The sequence below is a fragment of the Loxodonta africana genome, chromosome 18, assembly GCF_030014295.1.
Source record: "Loxodonta africana isolate mLoxAfr1 chromosome 18, mLoxAfr1.hap2, whole genome shotgun sequence".
NCBI classification, from domain to species: Eukaryota; Metazoa; Chordata; class Mammalia; order Proboscidea; family Elephantidae; genus Loxodonta; species Loxodonta africana.
The window spans coordinates 26940081-26956604 of record NC_087359.1 but is presented as its reverse complement, the minus strand read 5'-3'; the positions used below and the strand labels follow the sequence as shown (position 1 = coordinate 26956604).

General features: G+C 43.0%; 1 protein-coding gene across 1 annotated transcript in view; it reads right to left on the bottom strand.

The window, feature by feature from the left end:
- PITPNC1 (phosphatidylinositol transfer protein cytoplasmic 1) overlaps positions 1–16524 on the bottom strand; it is a 183573-nt gene that overhangs the window by 99308 nt on the left and 67741 nt on the right. The window contains exon 6 of the mRNA XM_023556978.2: positions 9977–10048. Coding sequence (XP_023412746.2) covers positions 9977–10048 — 72 coding nt within the window. The remainder of the gene's footprint in view (positions 1–9976; positions 10049–16524) is intronic.

The following is a 16524-nucleotide window of genomic DNA, read 5'->3' as shown; positions in this document are numbered from 1 at the left end:
CTCGGATTATTTGCTCAGCATACAGATTAAATAGGTATTGTGAAAGAATACAACCCTGACGCACACCTTTCCTGACTTTAAACCAATCAGTATCCCCTTGTTCTGTCGGAACAACTGCCTCTTGATCTATGTAAACGTTCCTCATGAGCACAATTAAGTGTTCTGGAATTCCCATTCTTTGCAACATTATCCATAATTTGCTATGATCCACACAGTCGAATACCTTTGCATAGTCAATAAGACACAGGTAAACATCCTTCTGGTATTCTCTGCTTTCAGCCAGGATCCATGTGACATCAGCATTGATATCCCTGGTTCCACGTCCTCTTCTGAAACCAGCATGAATTTCTGGCAGTTCCCTGTCAATATACTGCTGCGGCTATTTTTGAATGCTATTCAGCAAAATTTTGCTTGCACGTGATATTAATGATATTGTTTTATAATTTCTACATCTGGTTGGATCACCTTTCTTGGGAATAGGCATAAATATGGACCTCTTCCAGTCAGTTGGCCAGGAAGCTGTCTTCCATATTTCTTGGCATATACAAGTGAGTACCTCCAACGCTGCATCTGTTTGTTGAAACATCTCAATTGATACTCCATCAATTCCTGGAGCCTTGTTTTTTGCCAATGCCTTCAGAGCAGCTTGGACTTCTTCCTTCAGTACCATCAGTTCCTGATCATATGCCACCTCTTGAAATGACTGAACATCAACTAATTCTTTTTGGTATAATGACTCTGTGTATTCCTTCCATTTTCTTTTGATGCCTCCTGTGTCGTTTAATATTTTCCCCATAGAATCCTTCACTGTTGGAACTCATGGCTTGAATTTTTTCTTCAGTTCTTTCAGCTTGAGAAATGCCGAGCGTGTTCTTCTCTTTTGGTTTTCCATCTCCAGCTCTTTGCACATGTCATTATAATACTTTACTTTGTCTTCTCGAGACGCCCTTTGAAATCTTCTGTTCAGTTCTTTTACTTCATCAATTCTTCCTTTTGCTTTAGGTGCTCGATGTTCGAGAGCAAGTTTCAGCATCTCCTCTGACATCCATCTTGGTCTTTTCTTTCTTTCCTGTCTTTTCAGTGACCTCTTGCTTTCTTTATGGATGATGTCCTTGATGTCATTCCACAACTCGTCTGGTCTTCAGTGACTAGTATTCCATGCATCAAATCTATTCTTGAGATGGTCTCTAAATTCAGGTGGGATGTACTCAAGGTCATATTTTGGCTCTCGTGGACTTGCTCTGATTTTCTTCAGTTTCAGCTTGAACTTGTGTATGAGCAATTGATGGTCTGTTCCACAGTCGGCCCCTGGCCTTGTCCTGACTGATGATATCAAGCTTTTCCATTTTCTCTTTCCACAGATGTAGTCAATTTGATTTCTGTGTGTTCCATCTGGTGAGGTCCATGTGTATAGTCTCCATTTATGTTGGTGAAAGAAGGTATCTGCAATGAAGAAGTTGTTGGACTTGCAAAATTCTATCATTTGATCTCCGGCATTGTTTCTATCACCAAGGCCATATTTTCCAACTACTGATCCTTTTTCTTTGTTTCCAACTTTCCCATTCCAATCACCAGTAATTATCAATGCATCTTGATTCCATGTTCGATCAATTTCAGACTGCGGCAGCTGATAAAAATCTTCTATTTCTTCATCTTTGGCCCTAGTGGTTGGTATGTAAATTTGAATAATAGTTGTATTAACTGGTCTTCCTTGTAGGCGTATGGATATTATCCTATCACTGACAGCGTGTACTTCAGGATACATCTTGAAACATTTTTTTTGACAATGAATGAAACACCATTCCTCTTCGAGTTGTCATTCCTGGCATAGTAGACTATATGATTGTCTGATTCAAAATGGCCAATACCAGTCCATTTCAGCTCACTAATGCCTAGGATATCGATGTTTATGTGTTCCATTTCATTTTTGACAATTTCCAGTTTTCCTAGATTCATACTTTGTACATTCCAGGTTCCAATTATTAATGGATGTTTGCAGCTGTTTTTTCTCATTTTGAGTCATGCCAAATACTAATACTGATAGAAATCTTAATAATAAAACAAACTCTGTAATGACTACTGGAATAACAAATTCTTAATAAATGCAGCTTGTCATAGATGATGAAATTCCCTCTTTGTTGGCTGGTCGCTTGTAGTGGAAACTACTCGTGGTCAGGAGAACTTTTCTGGCCATCTCTCCAAGGCAATGCAAGTGGAGTCAACATCAAAGCATTGAGATGTTTACTCAAGTCATCCAAAGAAGGCACCCAGGGGAAGAAATTATCCTAAAAATCCTTCTCTGGCAGACCTTTGTAATTAGTTAAATGAGATAATCTAATCTCCTAAAACCAAGCACAACTCATTGACTGAAAATGAGTCTTAACTGAGGAGTAAAGATAATAATCAGAAGCTGGATTTGAAAACCAAGGAAGGTCCTTCTCAGGACCAGTGCACTCTTCATCTGGAGCATCTGAAGTCTTTTCTGGCACTCCACCTCCCTAGATAACCTTGCTCATTTCTATCTTTGAATCACGACTTTGATCTCTCTCTAGGCTCCAGACTCATATGCCCAAAAATTTACCTGCCATTTCCACTTGGAAGTCTCATTGGTATCTTAAATTGATTGTGTCCAAAATGGAGCTCTCATTTTTCCCCCAGAACCTGCTTATCCTCCACCATTCCTCATTCCATAGTACTACCACCTACCCAGGAGCAACAGTTGGTGCTAGAAATCCTGGGCTCATCGTTATTTTGTTCTTCTTTTATGGCCCAAATCAATCCAACAGAAAGTCCCCAGAATGTGTTCATCCCTCCCCTCTTTCTCCACTGCCATCTCTCCATTCCAACCCACCAACAGCTTTGGCCTGGATTATTGCAACAACCTGCCAAACTGAACTCCCTGCTTCCATTCTTGCCATCCTACCATCCATTCTCTACAGAACAGCCAGAGCAAATATTTGAAAACATAAATCACTCAGTGTAATGTGGTATCCTAGACTGGATCCTATCACAGAAAAAGGACATTTATGGAAAAATTGGTAAAATCTGAATAAAGTTTTAGTTTAAAGTACTGTGCCAATGCTAATTTCTTACACTGACAAATGTACCATGGTTATTTAAGATGTTAGGGTTAGGGGAAGCTGAATGAAGAGTATGGGGGAATTCTCTGTACTATCTTTGCACTTTACTGTAAATTTAAAACTATTCCAAAATAAAAAGAAGCAACACCATATATAACACGTCCTATCACTCCTTTGTTTAAAATTCTTCAATAGCTTCCCGCTGCACTAAAATCTAAACTCTGTACCTCGGCCTGAAAAGTCTGACAAGATCTGGGCTTCTGCTACATTTTCGATCTCATTTCCTGCCAACCTACTCTCACTCACAATGCTGTGGCCACTGTTTTTCTGGCAGGTCCTGGAATACGCCAGGCTGTGTCAGGGGCCTTTGCCCTTGCTGCCACCTTGCCTGGAAAGCCCTTCACATGGTTGGCTCCTTCCCATACTCTGGTCTTGCATGGACTTGACACTTCATCTGAGTGGAGCTCCTTTTATCATCCTGATTGGCACTTGTTATGGTTAGCTGCCATCAGGTTAGCCCCCTCTCCCCCCATAGCAGCCCCCATGTAAAACAGGATGAGTGTTGTGATCCATAGGATTTTCATTGGCTGACTTTCACAAGTAGATTGCCAGGCCTTTCTTCCTAGTTCATCTTAGTCTAGAAGCTCTGCTGGAACCTGTTCTGCATCACAGCAACGTATAAGACTTCACTGACAGATGGGCGGTGGTTATGTTCGAGGTGTACTGGCCGAGAACTGAACCCAGGTCTTTCTAGTGGTGAGAATTCTACCAATGAACCATCATCACTACCCCCTTGATTAGCACTTACTACAGCTGTTAATTCTGTTATTTGTGTAGCTGCTTATTACCTGCTCCCCCCACTCCATTAATAGTGGAGAACTTGTCTGTCTGTACCCTCAGTACCTCTCATAATGTCTATCACATAGTAGATGCTCAACATTTGTTGAATGAAAAATGGCTTGTCAACAATTCACAGCGCAAATCAGAGTCTCATTAGGAAATTGCCATTAACACAGTTAATCCCTGGTATGACCATAACAGCAGCGACTACTAACACCTAACAGTTTATAAAGTGCTTCATGTATGCGAACCTCTATGACTCTTCCATACTGTTATGAATGCATTATTTACTCTATTTTATTGATAAAGAAACCAAGACTCCAACTGGTTAAGATAATTGATTAGGTCATACAGTATAAGTGTTTTGTTCTGTTATACATAGGGTCGCTATGAGTGGGAATTGACTCGACAGCACCTAACAACGACATACAACTGGGATTTGGATGTTGATTTTTTTATTCTAAATTTTATGTTTCTTCATTACAACATAGCTGAATTAGAAACTAAATTCCAAATATTTCTTTTAACCAACCTTCAAGGGGAGCTCTGCAAAGAACAGAGCCTGCCATGCCCAGGAGTCAAACTGGACATTCTTGCCATGTGATCAGAGGAGTCTATTCATGGAAGAATCCCTCGTCCTTGGGATATGTGCCTAATGAGCATAGGTATGGTGCCCTGAGGCCCTTTAATTGCATGTGGGGTGGCGGAGGGAGTATTCATAAACATGCTTTTGGAAAGCTGTTCTAATTCCACAGGTGTGCAGAAGGAAGACATTTGGAAAACCTGGTTTCCTAAGTGTTCACAGTTGGTTTTAATTAGCACTTAAATGCTTCCTTTAAATTCCTAGTTCTCAGCCTTGATGGCACTGTATAAACTGGGGAGCTTTAAAAATTCTAATACCTAGACTCTACCTAATACCCGCCAAAACTAAACCCATTGCTGTTGAGTGGATTCCAACTCATAGTGACCCTGTAGGACAAAGTAGAACTGCCCCAAAAGGTTTCCAAGGAGTGCCTGGTGGATTTGAACTGCCAACCTTTTTGGTTAGCAGCTGAACTCTTAACTGTTGTGCCACCAGGCCCCAGACAAATTAAATCAATGTTCGTTCAAGCCTCCCAGGTGATTTTAATATAAAATTGGTCCAGCTTCTCCAATGGAGATGGGGGGCAGCATGTCATATCAAGGGCTAGATTACCCAATAAACAAGGTAGCATGGGCCCAATTGTGCCTTCCCACAAATGTGCAGTACACAATTTCACCTGTTCCGCATCACACCAAAGACGTTGTGAAGCCCATGTGAAATTGCTCACCACAGATTAGCAGGTAAACACAATTAAGCCCATGCTTACCTTGCTCACTACAAGCCAGTGCGTACTGTGCTTACTGGTTAGTCCAGGCTTCCAGCTATGTCCCACCCTACAAGAACACATCAGGTTTAGCTGTGGGAGTGGGGAAGCTGATTCTTTAAAAGTGTACGTTCCCAACTGGAGAATCTCTGCTCAGTGTGAACCCCATTCTGGAAGGAAGTGTTGTATTTTTCCTGTGTGTTGGCTTATTTAGACAAGTCTGTACCTAGGACAATTATATCAGAATTTCTGGGGTGGGGGGACTCCGCTGTGAGTCCTTGTTAAAACTTCTCAGGTGAGTCCAATATACAGCCAAGGTTGGGAATCACTGCTTCAATGGTACCTCTTTGGTTTGGAAGAGGAAGTCAAGGCAAGCTGCCCCCCATTAACCCTGACGAACGCCAGTAACCTGGTAGCAGCCGGCACACACTGAACCACGGAGTGCTAAGCACTGGCTCTCCCAGATCTAGATTTATGGCCTTGAACAAACAACAGAATCTTACCTTGGCATGGCCCCGTCCTCCCCAGCACTAATTAAGCCCTAAATAATTCTCATCAGTATGTGCATAAAACAAACGATTTAAGATAATTTCCCCGTTGTGTCCTGGTTAATGTGCTCACAGTTTGTAGGTTTCCACAATCAAAATATACTAGTTTTACTTTAAGGAGAAGAAGATATTTATTTCTAGCCATCCTGCCACTGATTTTTTTTATTCTAGATATTGGATCATGTAAAAAAGATTACTTATATGGTAATTGATAATAGGCTGACAACATGTACTCTGCTCAACCAGGAATCAATGTGATTATCACTACCATCTTGCAATTTAATTACTGCTTCTTATCATCATGAATTTCATGGAGGTTTTTGGCAGGTGGGGGAGGAAACAAGGTGCCGATAGCAATATAAAGGATGGTAGCTGGATGATAAGACTGTACACACAGAAAATGTGAAGAGATGGACAGAGTTTATTAAATAATTTGGCCCATGTCGAGATGAGAAATATCCAATTCTGCACTGCCTTCTTTAGTAACTCTGCCTCCCACCAACAACTCCATACTCAGCCTAGCACAGAAACGAACATGCCAGCACATACTTGGTGCTGAAGGCTCTAGTTTTGACCCCTGGACTAAATTATCTTTTAGTAATTAAAGCATTATTATTTTCTTGTTTTGATTTCAAAGCATTAACAAATCTAAACAAAAAATGGTGAAGCCCTATTCTTCTGCCTCCCTGGGACCAAGCTCGAATCAGCTGGGGGGATCACCAGCTGCTGCAAAATATGTAAATAAGAGGAAGGCAAATCTGCAAGGAAGAAGTCTAATCAAGCAGGGGCTGGCCCATCTGTTCCAGTGGCCTCAGGAGCAAGACCTGGAGGTCTCCAGAGCAGAGTAGGGCAGAGGCTGGGTGGGAAGTCCAGCAGAATCCCATTTAGTGCCTCTTCACTATAGCAAGATGGTGGAACTTGGATTTGGGAAAATTGGATGCTGTTATGGATTGAATTATGTTCTCCAAAAAGATATGTTGATGTCTGAACCCCTGGTATCTGCGAACGTAACCTTGTCTGGAAATAGGGTCTTTGAAGGTGTTATCAGTTAACATGAGGTCATACTGGTGTAGGGTGGGACCTGATCCAGTATGAGTGGTGTTGTTATAAAAAGAAAAAAGAGGGAAGACGGCCATGCAAAGTTGCAGGCAAAGATTGGGGTGATGAAGATACAAGCCAAGGAACACCAAGGATTGATGGCTGCCACCAGAAGGTAAGAGAAAAGCACGAAACAGATTTTCCCTCAAAGCCCTCAGATGGAGTCAATACTGCTGCGAGCCAAATTCTGGACTTCAAGGCTCCGGAGCTGTGAGAGAATAAATTTCTCTTCTTATAATCGCCCAGTTTGTGGTACTTTGTTTAGCACAGCCTTGGGAAACTAAAAAAGGCTCAGTGGTTAAATGCTCGGCTGCTAACCAAGACGGCACCAGTTCCAACTCACCAGCCACGCTGTGGGAGAAAGATATGCAGTCTGCTTCCATAAAGATTACAACCTTGGAAACCCTATGGGGCAGCTCTACTCTGTCCTATAGGGTCACTATGAGTCAGAATAGACTCAAGGGCCAAGGGTTTTAGGAAACCAACACAGATGCTGTGACAGAGAGTAGGGAGCAGGCCATACAGTAGTCTGAGTTAGCAAGTGGGGTAAAAGGAGGCAACACAAGGTCCAATAGCTGGTAATTCTTCTGAAGGATGCAAATTGTGTTGACAAGGACTGCACAGAACTGCCTGGGGCTCAGTGCTGCTTTTGCAGGCCAGCCTGAGTCTCAGAATCTTTGTCCTTGGCATGGGCAGGGCCTCCTGACTCTAAGGTGGTTAACCTGGTATTTTAAATTCTTAGAAGAGTGGTAAAAAGAACTTAGCACCTGGCAGAAAGAGGTACAGGACGCTAAATGCTAAGCAAGTGAATTTTATTGACTATTTGAATGGAGCAGAGGACAGACCAGAAGATTATGCTGGTCCTAACAACCTGGGAGGATCCTGGCTAGTTCACTTGTCCCCTCTGTACCTTATAAAGGGAGAGCTGTTTTGAACTAGCTCATGGGGACAGAGCCAAAGAGAAAAAGAGAGAAAACAAGGGAATTTGTTTGGAAAGACTAAAAAATAAATACATTTAAAAAAAAAAAAAATCCCTCTGTATCTCTCCCTCCATATTTGTGCCGAAAAAGCAATTTGGGCACACCTGATCTGTTTCATCCTTTTCTTGAGGGTCTGCGGCTACATGGAAATGGTCAAGCCCACTTCAATATCCAGTGATGGGCAATTACTGAAAGAAGTACATTTAAATATGGAATGCTGTACAGCCATTAAAAATCATATCGAGGAAAGATTCTTCATGACATTAAAAACAACTCACTGTGCTATTCAATTTTGGGGGAAATGGTTAAAAAAACAAATTCCCTAAAAAATCTGCAACATAAACCAAAATATTAATAGTAGTTATCTCTGGGAATTATGGGATAACTCCTAGTTTTTCTTTCTTTCCTTTTTGTTTTTTGGGGTGCTCTTTGTGTTTTTCCAAATTTTGATAGCCATATATTAGTCTTTCAATCAGAAAAACTCATTTTAAAAAGGGTTTAGATTTAAGCACCATGTGACACTTTTAGGCATTGTGGTCATTCATGAAGTTGCCCAGCAAAGTGGCTCTGATTTCAAGCTGCAGACAAGGGGTTGGTTCTAAACTTTTCCCTGGAAGTCACCACCATGTGCATGTTAACCATAAGGTTCCTGAATTTAGTGGGAGGACAGTACCCCTGATGGCTGCATTCTTCTCCTCTTTGGAAAGTTTCAGGTACTCTGGAGAAGGCCTATGCCTGGGACAGCTGGTGGGGAGATCTATCAGGTGGTCAAATCTTAAAACTCGGTGGGTGCTAATTGGGTTTGATTCTTTCTAAACCAGAGGCTGCAAATTTTTCTGTAAAGGGACAGATAGTAAACACTTTCAGCTTTGCAGATCATATGGTCTCTGTTGCAACGACTCAACTGTGCTGCTGTAGTACAAAGCAGCCATAGACAATATGCAAATTTTAAGTGTGGCTGTGTTCTAATAAAACTTTCATTTACAAAAAAATAGTTTGCTGATCCAGATAAACTCCAGGTTTCCTAACACAGTTTGAGAAGCTGAAGTCAAGGCAGTCCCTGTGTATAGATGCATCTGTCATTAAGGCCGTCCCCAAAGCTCTCACCACTCTGAAGGTTGACCAGTGGTGACTCTTCACACAAAAAGAAGGGAAGCCCAGTATTGTACTTATGTTTTAAGGCACTTTGGTACCTCCGTGACACGCTGCATCCTGTTTTGCACTCCCTTGTCTCAGCCGAGGCACCAAAGGGAACACCTTGTCAGAAAACTCTCTCTTGCCCAATTTGACACGGTTATCAATCTTCATTGCTTTCCTCAAATGCAAAGCACAATGATGAGACGAAAATAAGGGAAGCCCTGCAGCTTCTGGACCCAGGCTCTTCCCTTCCATGGCTGAGTCCTGTCAGAACTCACAAGCCCAATCTCAGGATGAGGCTCTCGGCAGATCAAATTATTCATTCCCAAAGAGAAAGGAATTTAGAAATGTACTGCCCCAACAGAGTCTGGGGGTAAAAGACAGGTCAGAAAATGGATGCTAATACTAAGAAACAAAATACTTTGCTGAAATTTATTAAGTCAGATGCCTGATGAGGTAAATATTTTACAGGGGCATACCCTGATTTTAAGACAACTCAAAGTAGGATATATACGTGAACATAAGCACAGTCCAGAGCATAAACACATACTGTGCATACACATATCTGATTGTATTTGTTTTTCTAGGTAAATACGAACAGTCATTGAGAAGATGTGTGCTCAGTGCAATGATCAGAAAACAAATCCTGGAATTCTGAGTTTTCCACCATCCTATCCACCTCTGAGTGACCTCACTCCAGGGCACAGAGATTTCTGCGCAGAGACCCATAGAAAGTGTATAAAAATAGAAGAGACACTTGACAACAAAATAACTCCAGGGAGAAATCCCAGAAAAATAACCCTCAGAAGCCAAAGGCCAGAATTTCTCTGAAGTCTCAGGCACAGATGCTGCTGGTGGCTCTGGCCCCACACACGGCTAGGAGAGAAGTACTGTGACTTTCAGAACCTGGGACACGAGCATAATATGGAACAAGTGAGGTTACTCACGCTGTTGTTGCTTCCTTTGTTGTCCTCGTACTTAGTTTCTATATGAATGGAGAATTTCGGCAGAAAGGAACACTACGGGAAAAAATAAACTTTCATTAGCTTAGTATTTTTCTCTCTTTACATATTCATTGGTCAGTAGAGCATTGCCCCTGCATGCTCTACTGACCATTTGGTTTGGAGTGTTGTTCTAGGACAGAAATGTTAAGATACTAAGTCAAAATCCAAATTCAGACAAGGAAAGCTGACTTTGAGCACCTGAACACAATTTCTTCCAGGAGTCAAGCCAGAGAGAATAAGCAGCAATGGAAGGCAAGTGGCTGAAGAGGACATTTCCAAAATGAGTATGTTCTACAAATCTTACTGTCACTTAAATGGCTTTAGGAAGGCAAATCCTGAAACAGAGGCCAGTTCTAGTTCTGCAGTGCTTACTTTGGGGAGCACCTGTCACTGCTGGTATCTGGGGACCCAGTCCTAACCTTTATATGTATATATCACCTGTGTATTTGTATATACACATAAGTTTACCCACTGCTGTCAAGTTGATTCCAACTCTTAGCGACCCCATAGGGTTTCCAAGGCTGTAAATCTCTACGGAAGCAGACTGTGACATCTTTCTCTCACAGAGCCACTGGTGGTTTCAAACTGCTGACCTTTTCGGTTTATAGTCAAGGCCTTAACCACTGTGCTACCAGGACTCCTTCACACATAAAGTTAGGAAGGTGATATATTAGAGCTTTCAGATCATGAATTTTGAAGGCAGACAGGCCTAGCTATTAATTTTGGGTCATCACTTGATAGCTATGTGACTCATTTAACTTCTCTGAACCCCAGCAATACTAAAGCAGGGACAATAATTATTATCTATCAGGGATATTCTGAGGATTAAATAAAAGCAGGTGTGTAAAGGTATATCATGGGCACAGAATAAGCATTCAACGAATGGCAGCGGTCAGCATGAGGCTGCGACTGAGGTTGACATAAAAGGCAGCCCCTCTTTTTGCCCACATGAAGGAGAGAAGTCCCAAATGCAACCCAGTGAGGATCCCAGTTTCACTGAGTTGCATTTGGTGCATTCAGTAGATTTCAAGGGTTAAGAGTAGCTTGAGAAGAGGATTTTGATGGATGTTGATGTAATCTCCCTCCTGCTGGCACTGAGCTGGGCATTAACTTTCTCAGCCACCAGAGATGGAATTGAAGGGTAATGGGTAGAATGGCCTGGCAACTCTACCAGGAGCTGCAGGTGCTGGGGAGATGGGACTTGTGCTGACATGATCACAATCCCCAAAAGGTTGGGTCCTTCATTTATCTATCCAACACTCACAGGACATGTCCTCTAATTACAGGCACTGCTCTTAAGTGCTTTCAAGTTCTAACTCATGTACTCCTTTCAACAACTCCAGGAGATGGGCACTATTATTGTCCCTGATTTAAAGATGAGGAAATGGTAGCACAGAGAGGTTCAGCAATTGGCCCATGATCACACAGCTAGTAAATAGTAGAGCCAGGATTAAAGACTTAATAGTCTGGCTCTAATGTCCTTGCTCTTAACCACTATTCCCGTGGTTCTCAAAATGACATCCACAAGTTACCATCATCATCTGGGAACTTTTCAGAAACACAAATTCTCAGGTCCAACCCAGGCACATTGAATCAAAAACTCTGCAGGTGGGGCTGAGCAACCTTTGCTTAACAAGCTCTCCAGGCAATGATGCTACTGCATGGTCAAGTTGGAAGACCACGACGTTTACACCACGCACTGCAGGGGAAGGAAACGTAGAGGGTGTGTAATCTGAAATCCTAAGTTCACAAATGCCCATCCTCATTCCATGATGACTGTGCTTTCCTTTTAGCCCAGCTGAGACCCCTTGTTGCATCTGTAGGAGAAGGAAGAGGCCTTCAACATGGCTTTGATAGTTCTCCTGACGTCATATGCCTGCGTGCATTTGGCATTCATCTGTCCTAATCTGAGTGAAACAAGCAACCTGAACTGTGACTCAGGAAACACGGAAACAATCAATGCCAGTAATTGCCTTTACGGAGAACGAGGCTCTGCAATTATTCATTAACACCTTCTTTGCTGACTCCTCTCAAACCTCTCACCCAGTAATCGCTGCCCTCACACCCAGACCCAGGAAGCTCCATGGCAGGAACTGCTCCTCATCAGGAATCGAGACCTTGGAGGATGTGAGCAGCTCCTATCCCCTCAGTGGAACTCTAGATTGAAGGTGAATCTGGGGATATGCACTGGACTAGGGACTCTTTTAAAAACAACAAGCCTTTAGATAAACTGAATTTGAACTACATTTTAACCTATAATTCATATGAGAGTCAATCCACTAAGTGAATAGTACCAGATGGCGGCAAAGCAGAGCCGTTCTGGGTGGGGAGTTGAGTCTGGGTGTGTTGGAGTGGAACTCCCCAAGTCATTTTTATAGGTTGAATTTCTAAAACCACTTAACTAAGTCAAACAAATGAGTATTAGCATTTGGGTATTAAACCCAAATATGAAATGCAAAACTCCCATGCAAATTAGCAGATGTTGTTATTTTTGAGTCAAGGACTTAGCTATTTTCGTATCAGAATGGCAACCCAGGCTGGCATGCACCTGGCTTGGCAAGGCAGCACAAGAACTGGGACCAGACAGGCCAAGTCCTGGCCGGCCAACATCTTCCCCTTTAGCAAGTGGTTTGGGACTAATCTTTTGGGATATCTCATTGTTGGGGTGTAGGAGCTCTGGAGCGTGCAGGTGTGGCAAGTTAAAACCAGAAGATTGGTAGCACACGGCATTTTTCACAGCTGTTACTAAAATCTAGTGGGCTAGATTCCCATCCTGGGTTAAGCCTCTCTGCTTCCCCAATTTGGCTAGCTTCACTAAAAACCCATGCCTACCAGTCTCAGAGGAGGCCTAACTGTTAAGCACGGTCTTTTATTTCTCCCTGGTTGGCTCCCTACTGTATCTCACCTCCTAAATTGCTTCCCCTCTGAAGACTTCATGCCTGGCTTCACCCTTCATCCCTCTTGGCTGATAATTTTCATTCTTAATGAGAAGGACACAGACTACGGGACAGAAACACCTACAGCTTCCCTTTCCTCCATTGCAAATATTCTGCCTATTTATTTATGCTTATTAGTCCCTGTGAACCAGAGAAAGACATCCCCTTCTTTTTTCCAGTGAAAAACAATATAATGAAAAGAACTGAGACAATGGAATCAGCAGACCTGGGCTCAAAGCTGAGATGTATTGACTTGGGCAAATTATTTCTCAGCTTCAGTTTCCCCACATATAGAACAGAAACAATCACTTTCTACTCTGTAGGAGTGTTGAGAAGGTCAATGAAATTATACAGGTAAACCCCAGGATAACGCACATACTTGGTGGATAGTAAAAAATAGCCAGTATTTGTAAGGCTCTTCCCTGGAACCTCGTTTCAACGATTATTTACGTCTTTTCCCTGCAGCCTAAAAATATAGTAAAAACTCCCATATTCTTAAAAAAAAAAATAAGCACAAAGTTCCCTTGATTACGTTTCTTCCTCCATCTACAATCAATCCCATTTCTCTCTTTGTCTTGACAGTCAAACTTATTCAAAGGTGGTGGTCAATGCTGATTTCTCTACTTTTTCACCTCCCACCTCTTCTCAACCACTGCAATATGATACAGAAGTGACTGATTATCAAAGAATTACCAAACAAGCGTCACTTCCCCATCCTCGCCATGTAAACTTCTGCACGATGTTCGACATGACGAATTACCCCTTCCTAAAGGAGTGTTCCTTCTCAGGCTTCCCTTCCCTTCCCCACTCCTGCAATGCAGGTGTACCCTAAGGTTTCATCCTCCACCCTCTTCTCGCTCCAAAACCTCTCCCCTGGTGATTTCATCTCCTTTCTTTCCCTGACCATTTTTTAGAGGATGGCTTCCAAATTGACATCTCTAACCTCAACTGTTCTCCTCTGCCCACGGGACATCTCGAACAAGGGTCCTAACAGGTATATCACACTTCAAAGGAACAGAACTTGGAATGTTCCCCCTTACCCAGCACATCCAACCAATTCCCAAGTCTTGCTGACTTGGTTTCCTTACAGGGAAGATTTGGAGATTCCTACATCTGGGTCTAATTTTCTTTCTATCTCATCCCAAGGATTAGTCACAGAAGACCACTCTCTACTCCCTTGATACTTCTCTATTATGGTTTTTTTGCACACAGTTCTCTCAGCCTGAAATTTCCTTCCTAAATCTTACTCAAAGGCCATCTCAAATACCATTTCAGAATGATTATCCCATGTGTGCAGGTAGCATTATATTTGTACCTTTATCAAAGCACTTACCTCTTTTTGTATCATCACAAATACCTCTATATGTGCCTGGCTCGCCAGCCAGATGATAAGCTCCAACACTGTTTTACTCATATTTCAACAGGAGGATCTCTCCCCTACCACCATTAGGAATTTGAGAATGTCATAAGCCACAGCCACTCCAATTACTCAGGTGTCAATGCATCTCCTTTCATTCAAGGATGCTCAATTCTTACTGAGACTACAGGCTTTGCTTCAGAAAAGAATATGCTATCTAACTCAGTCATTCTCAAATATTCTGGAGGAGAAGAGAGTCCCTCACCTCCTCAGCCCTGGACTTTCTCAAACTATCCACTATCTCCTGGAGATTTTGACACATCCCCCTGGGCAGGGGAATTCTGTATCATTGAGGGGATTGTCAGGAGTATGGGAGTGGAGAAAAAGTTGGGGACCCTATATAACTATCTAAACTTGAGTATGCTCCGAGAAGAGAGACAGCAGGAAGATGTCTAAGGGATTTAGAAGACTCCTTTCTGTGCTCTCTGTGGCAGTCACTTGGGAACACCGAAAGCTTAAAGTCTCACTTGGCCCATGACAACATGAAGATTAAAACACCTGCGGTTGACAGAACTTTAAGATAGCCCCCAAAATTCCTTGTATAACCCCCTCCCCTCGAATGTGGGTGGGACCTGTGAAAATGATGGGGTATCACTCCCTTGATTTGATTACCAAAGGTGAAGAGATAGTCACTCCCAAGACTATGTGAAATTATCTAAGACTTCATTTTAGAAGAAACAGAGATTCTTTTGCTGCCTATGAAGAAGTAAGCTGCCATGTTGTGAGAGGGCCATGTGGTTAGCACCTGAGGGGAACTTCTAGGCGCTGAGCCTCAACTGACAGTCAGCAGGAAAATAAGACCTTAGTTCTATAACCACAAGGAACTGAATCCTGCCAACAGTTACCAGTGAGCTTGGAAGAGGACCCCAAGACTCAGATGAGACCGTAGCCCTGGCTGACACCTTGATTTCATCCTGGTGAGACCCTGAGCAGACAGGCCAGCTCACCTGTGCCCACATACCTGATGCATGGAAACTGAGAGATAATAACTTTGTGTTATTTTAAGTTGCTAAGTTTTTGGAAATTTGTTATGTGGTGTAAAAATGGCGTGGTGGGGGCATCTGGCTTTCTCTAACTTCATAAGGGGGAGACAGAATCATCATCAAGATCAAGAGCCCAAGGCTGATTGCTATGAGGTGGAGGTCAGACACAACTCCACCCTCCACCCTTTTTACCAGTTCTGACACCAGCCATCCCTTCCATGGCACTCTCTACTTCTCTACTGGGTTCAATAATCTGTTGCAATTGCCACGCGGAACTCACAAACCGTACTTACAGTTATGGGGTTTATTAGGGAAGTAACAGGTTACCATTCAGGGTACAGTTCTTTGATCAGGACAGCCTCTCCTCAGCCATGCCCACAGGCAGCCCTCTCTCTGGCTGTTCGCCCCTCAGTGCCTCAGCCTGGCCTCTGGTCTGCTCTGGCAAGTGTTACGAGGGTCTTTAGCTCTGCCAATAAGTGCCTGGAATAATGTTGGATTGTCCAATAAGCAAGGTTAAGTACGAAGCTTACCTTGCTTAGCAGATCATCTGTAGTAAACAATTTCACATTTTTTCACCACATCAAAGATTCTACTTCTAGGTATGGCTGGCATCTGTCTCTCCCCAACCCCAGAGCACCCTCCTACAGAATCAAAGCCTCTTTCCAAATTTACAGTCCTGACACAGGCGGATGACCCAGTAAGCAAGGTAAGCATGGGCTTACTTGTGTGTATGCACTAATCTGTGGTGAACAGTTTCACCTGGGTTTCACCACATCTTTGATGACACCCAAGTGAAATTGTTCACTACGGATTAGTAAGTAAGCACAAGGAAGCCCGTGCTTACCTTACTGGGTTATCCACCCCTGGCCTGGAGGCACCCTACTCCACCAGGAAGCCTCAGCATGAAGGTGCTCAGCTCTCTCGCTCCATGAGCTGGCAAGTCTAGCTGTGTTGACAAGTGCCTGGAGACACCCCACTTGGCCAGGAAGCCTCAGTCCAAAGGCGCTCAGCTCTTTCGCTTTAAGGGCTGGCAAGCCTGGCCTGTAGAAAGTGCCCAGTGGGGCCTGACCCAGCCAGGAAGCCTCCTGCCCGAAGGCGCCCAGCTCTCTTACTCTGTGGGTCAGCACAACCAGTGTAACTGCCCTGCTCTGTGGG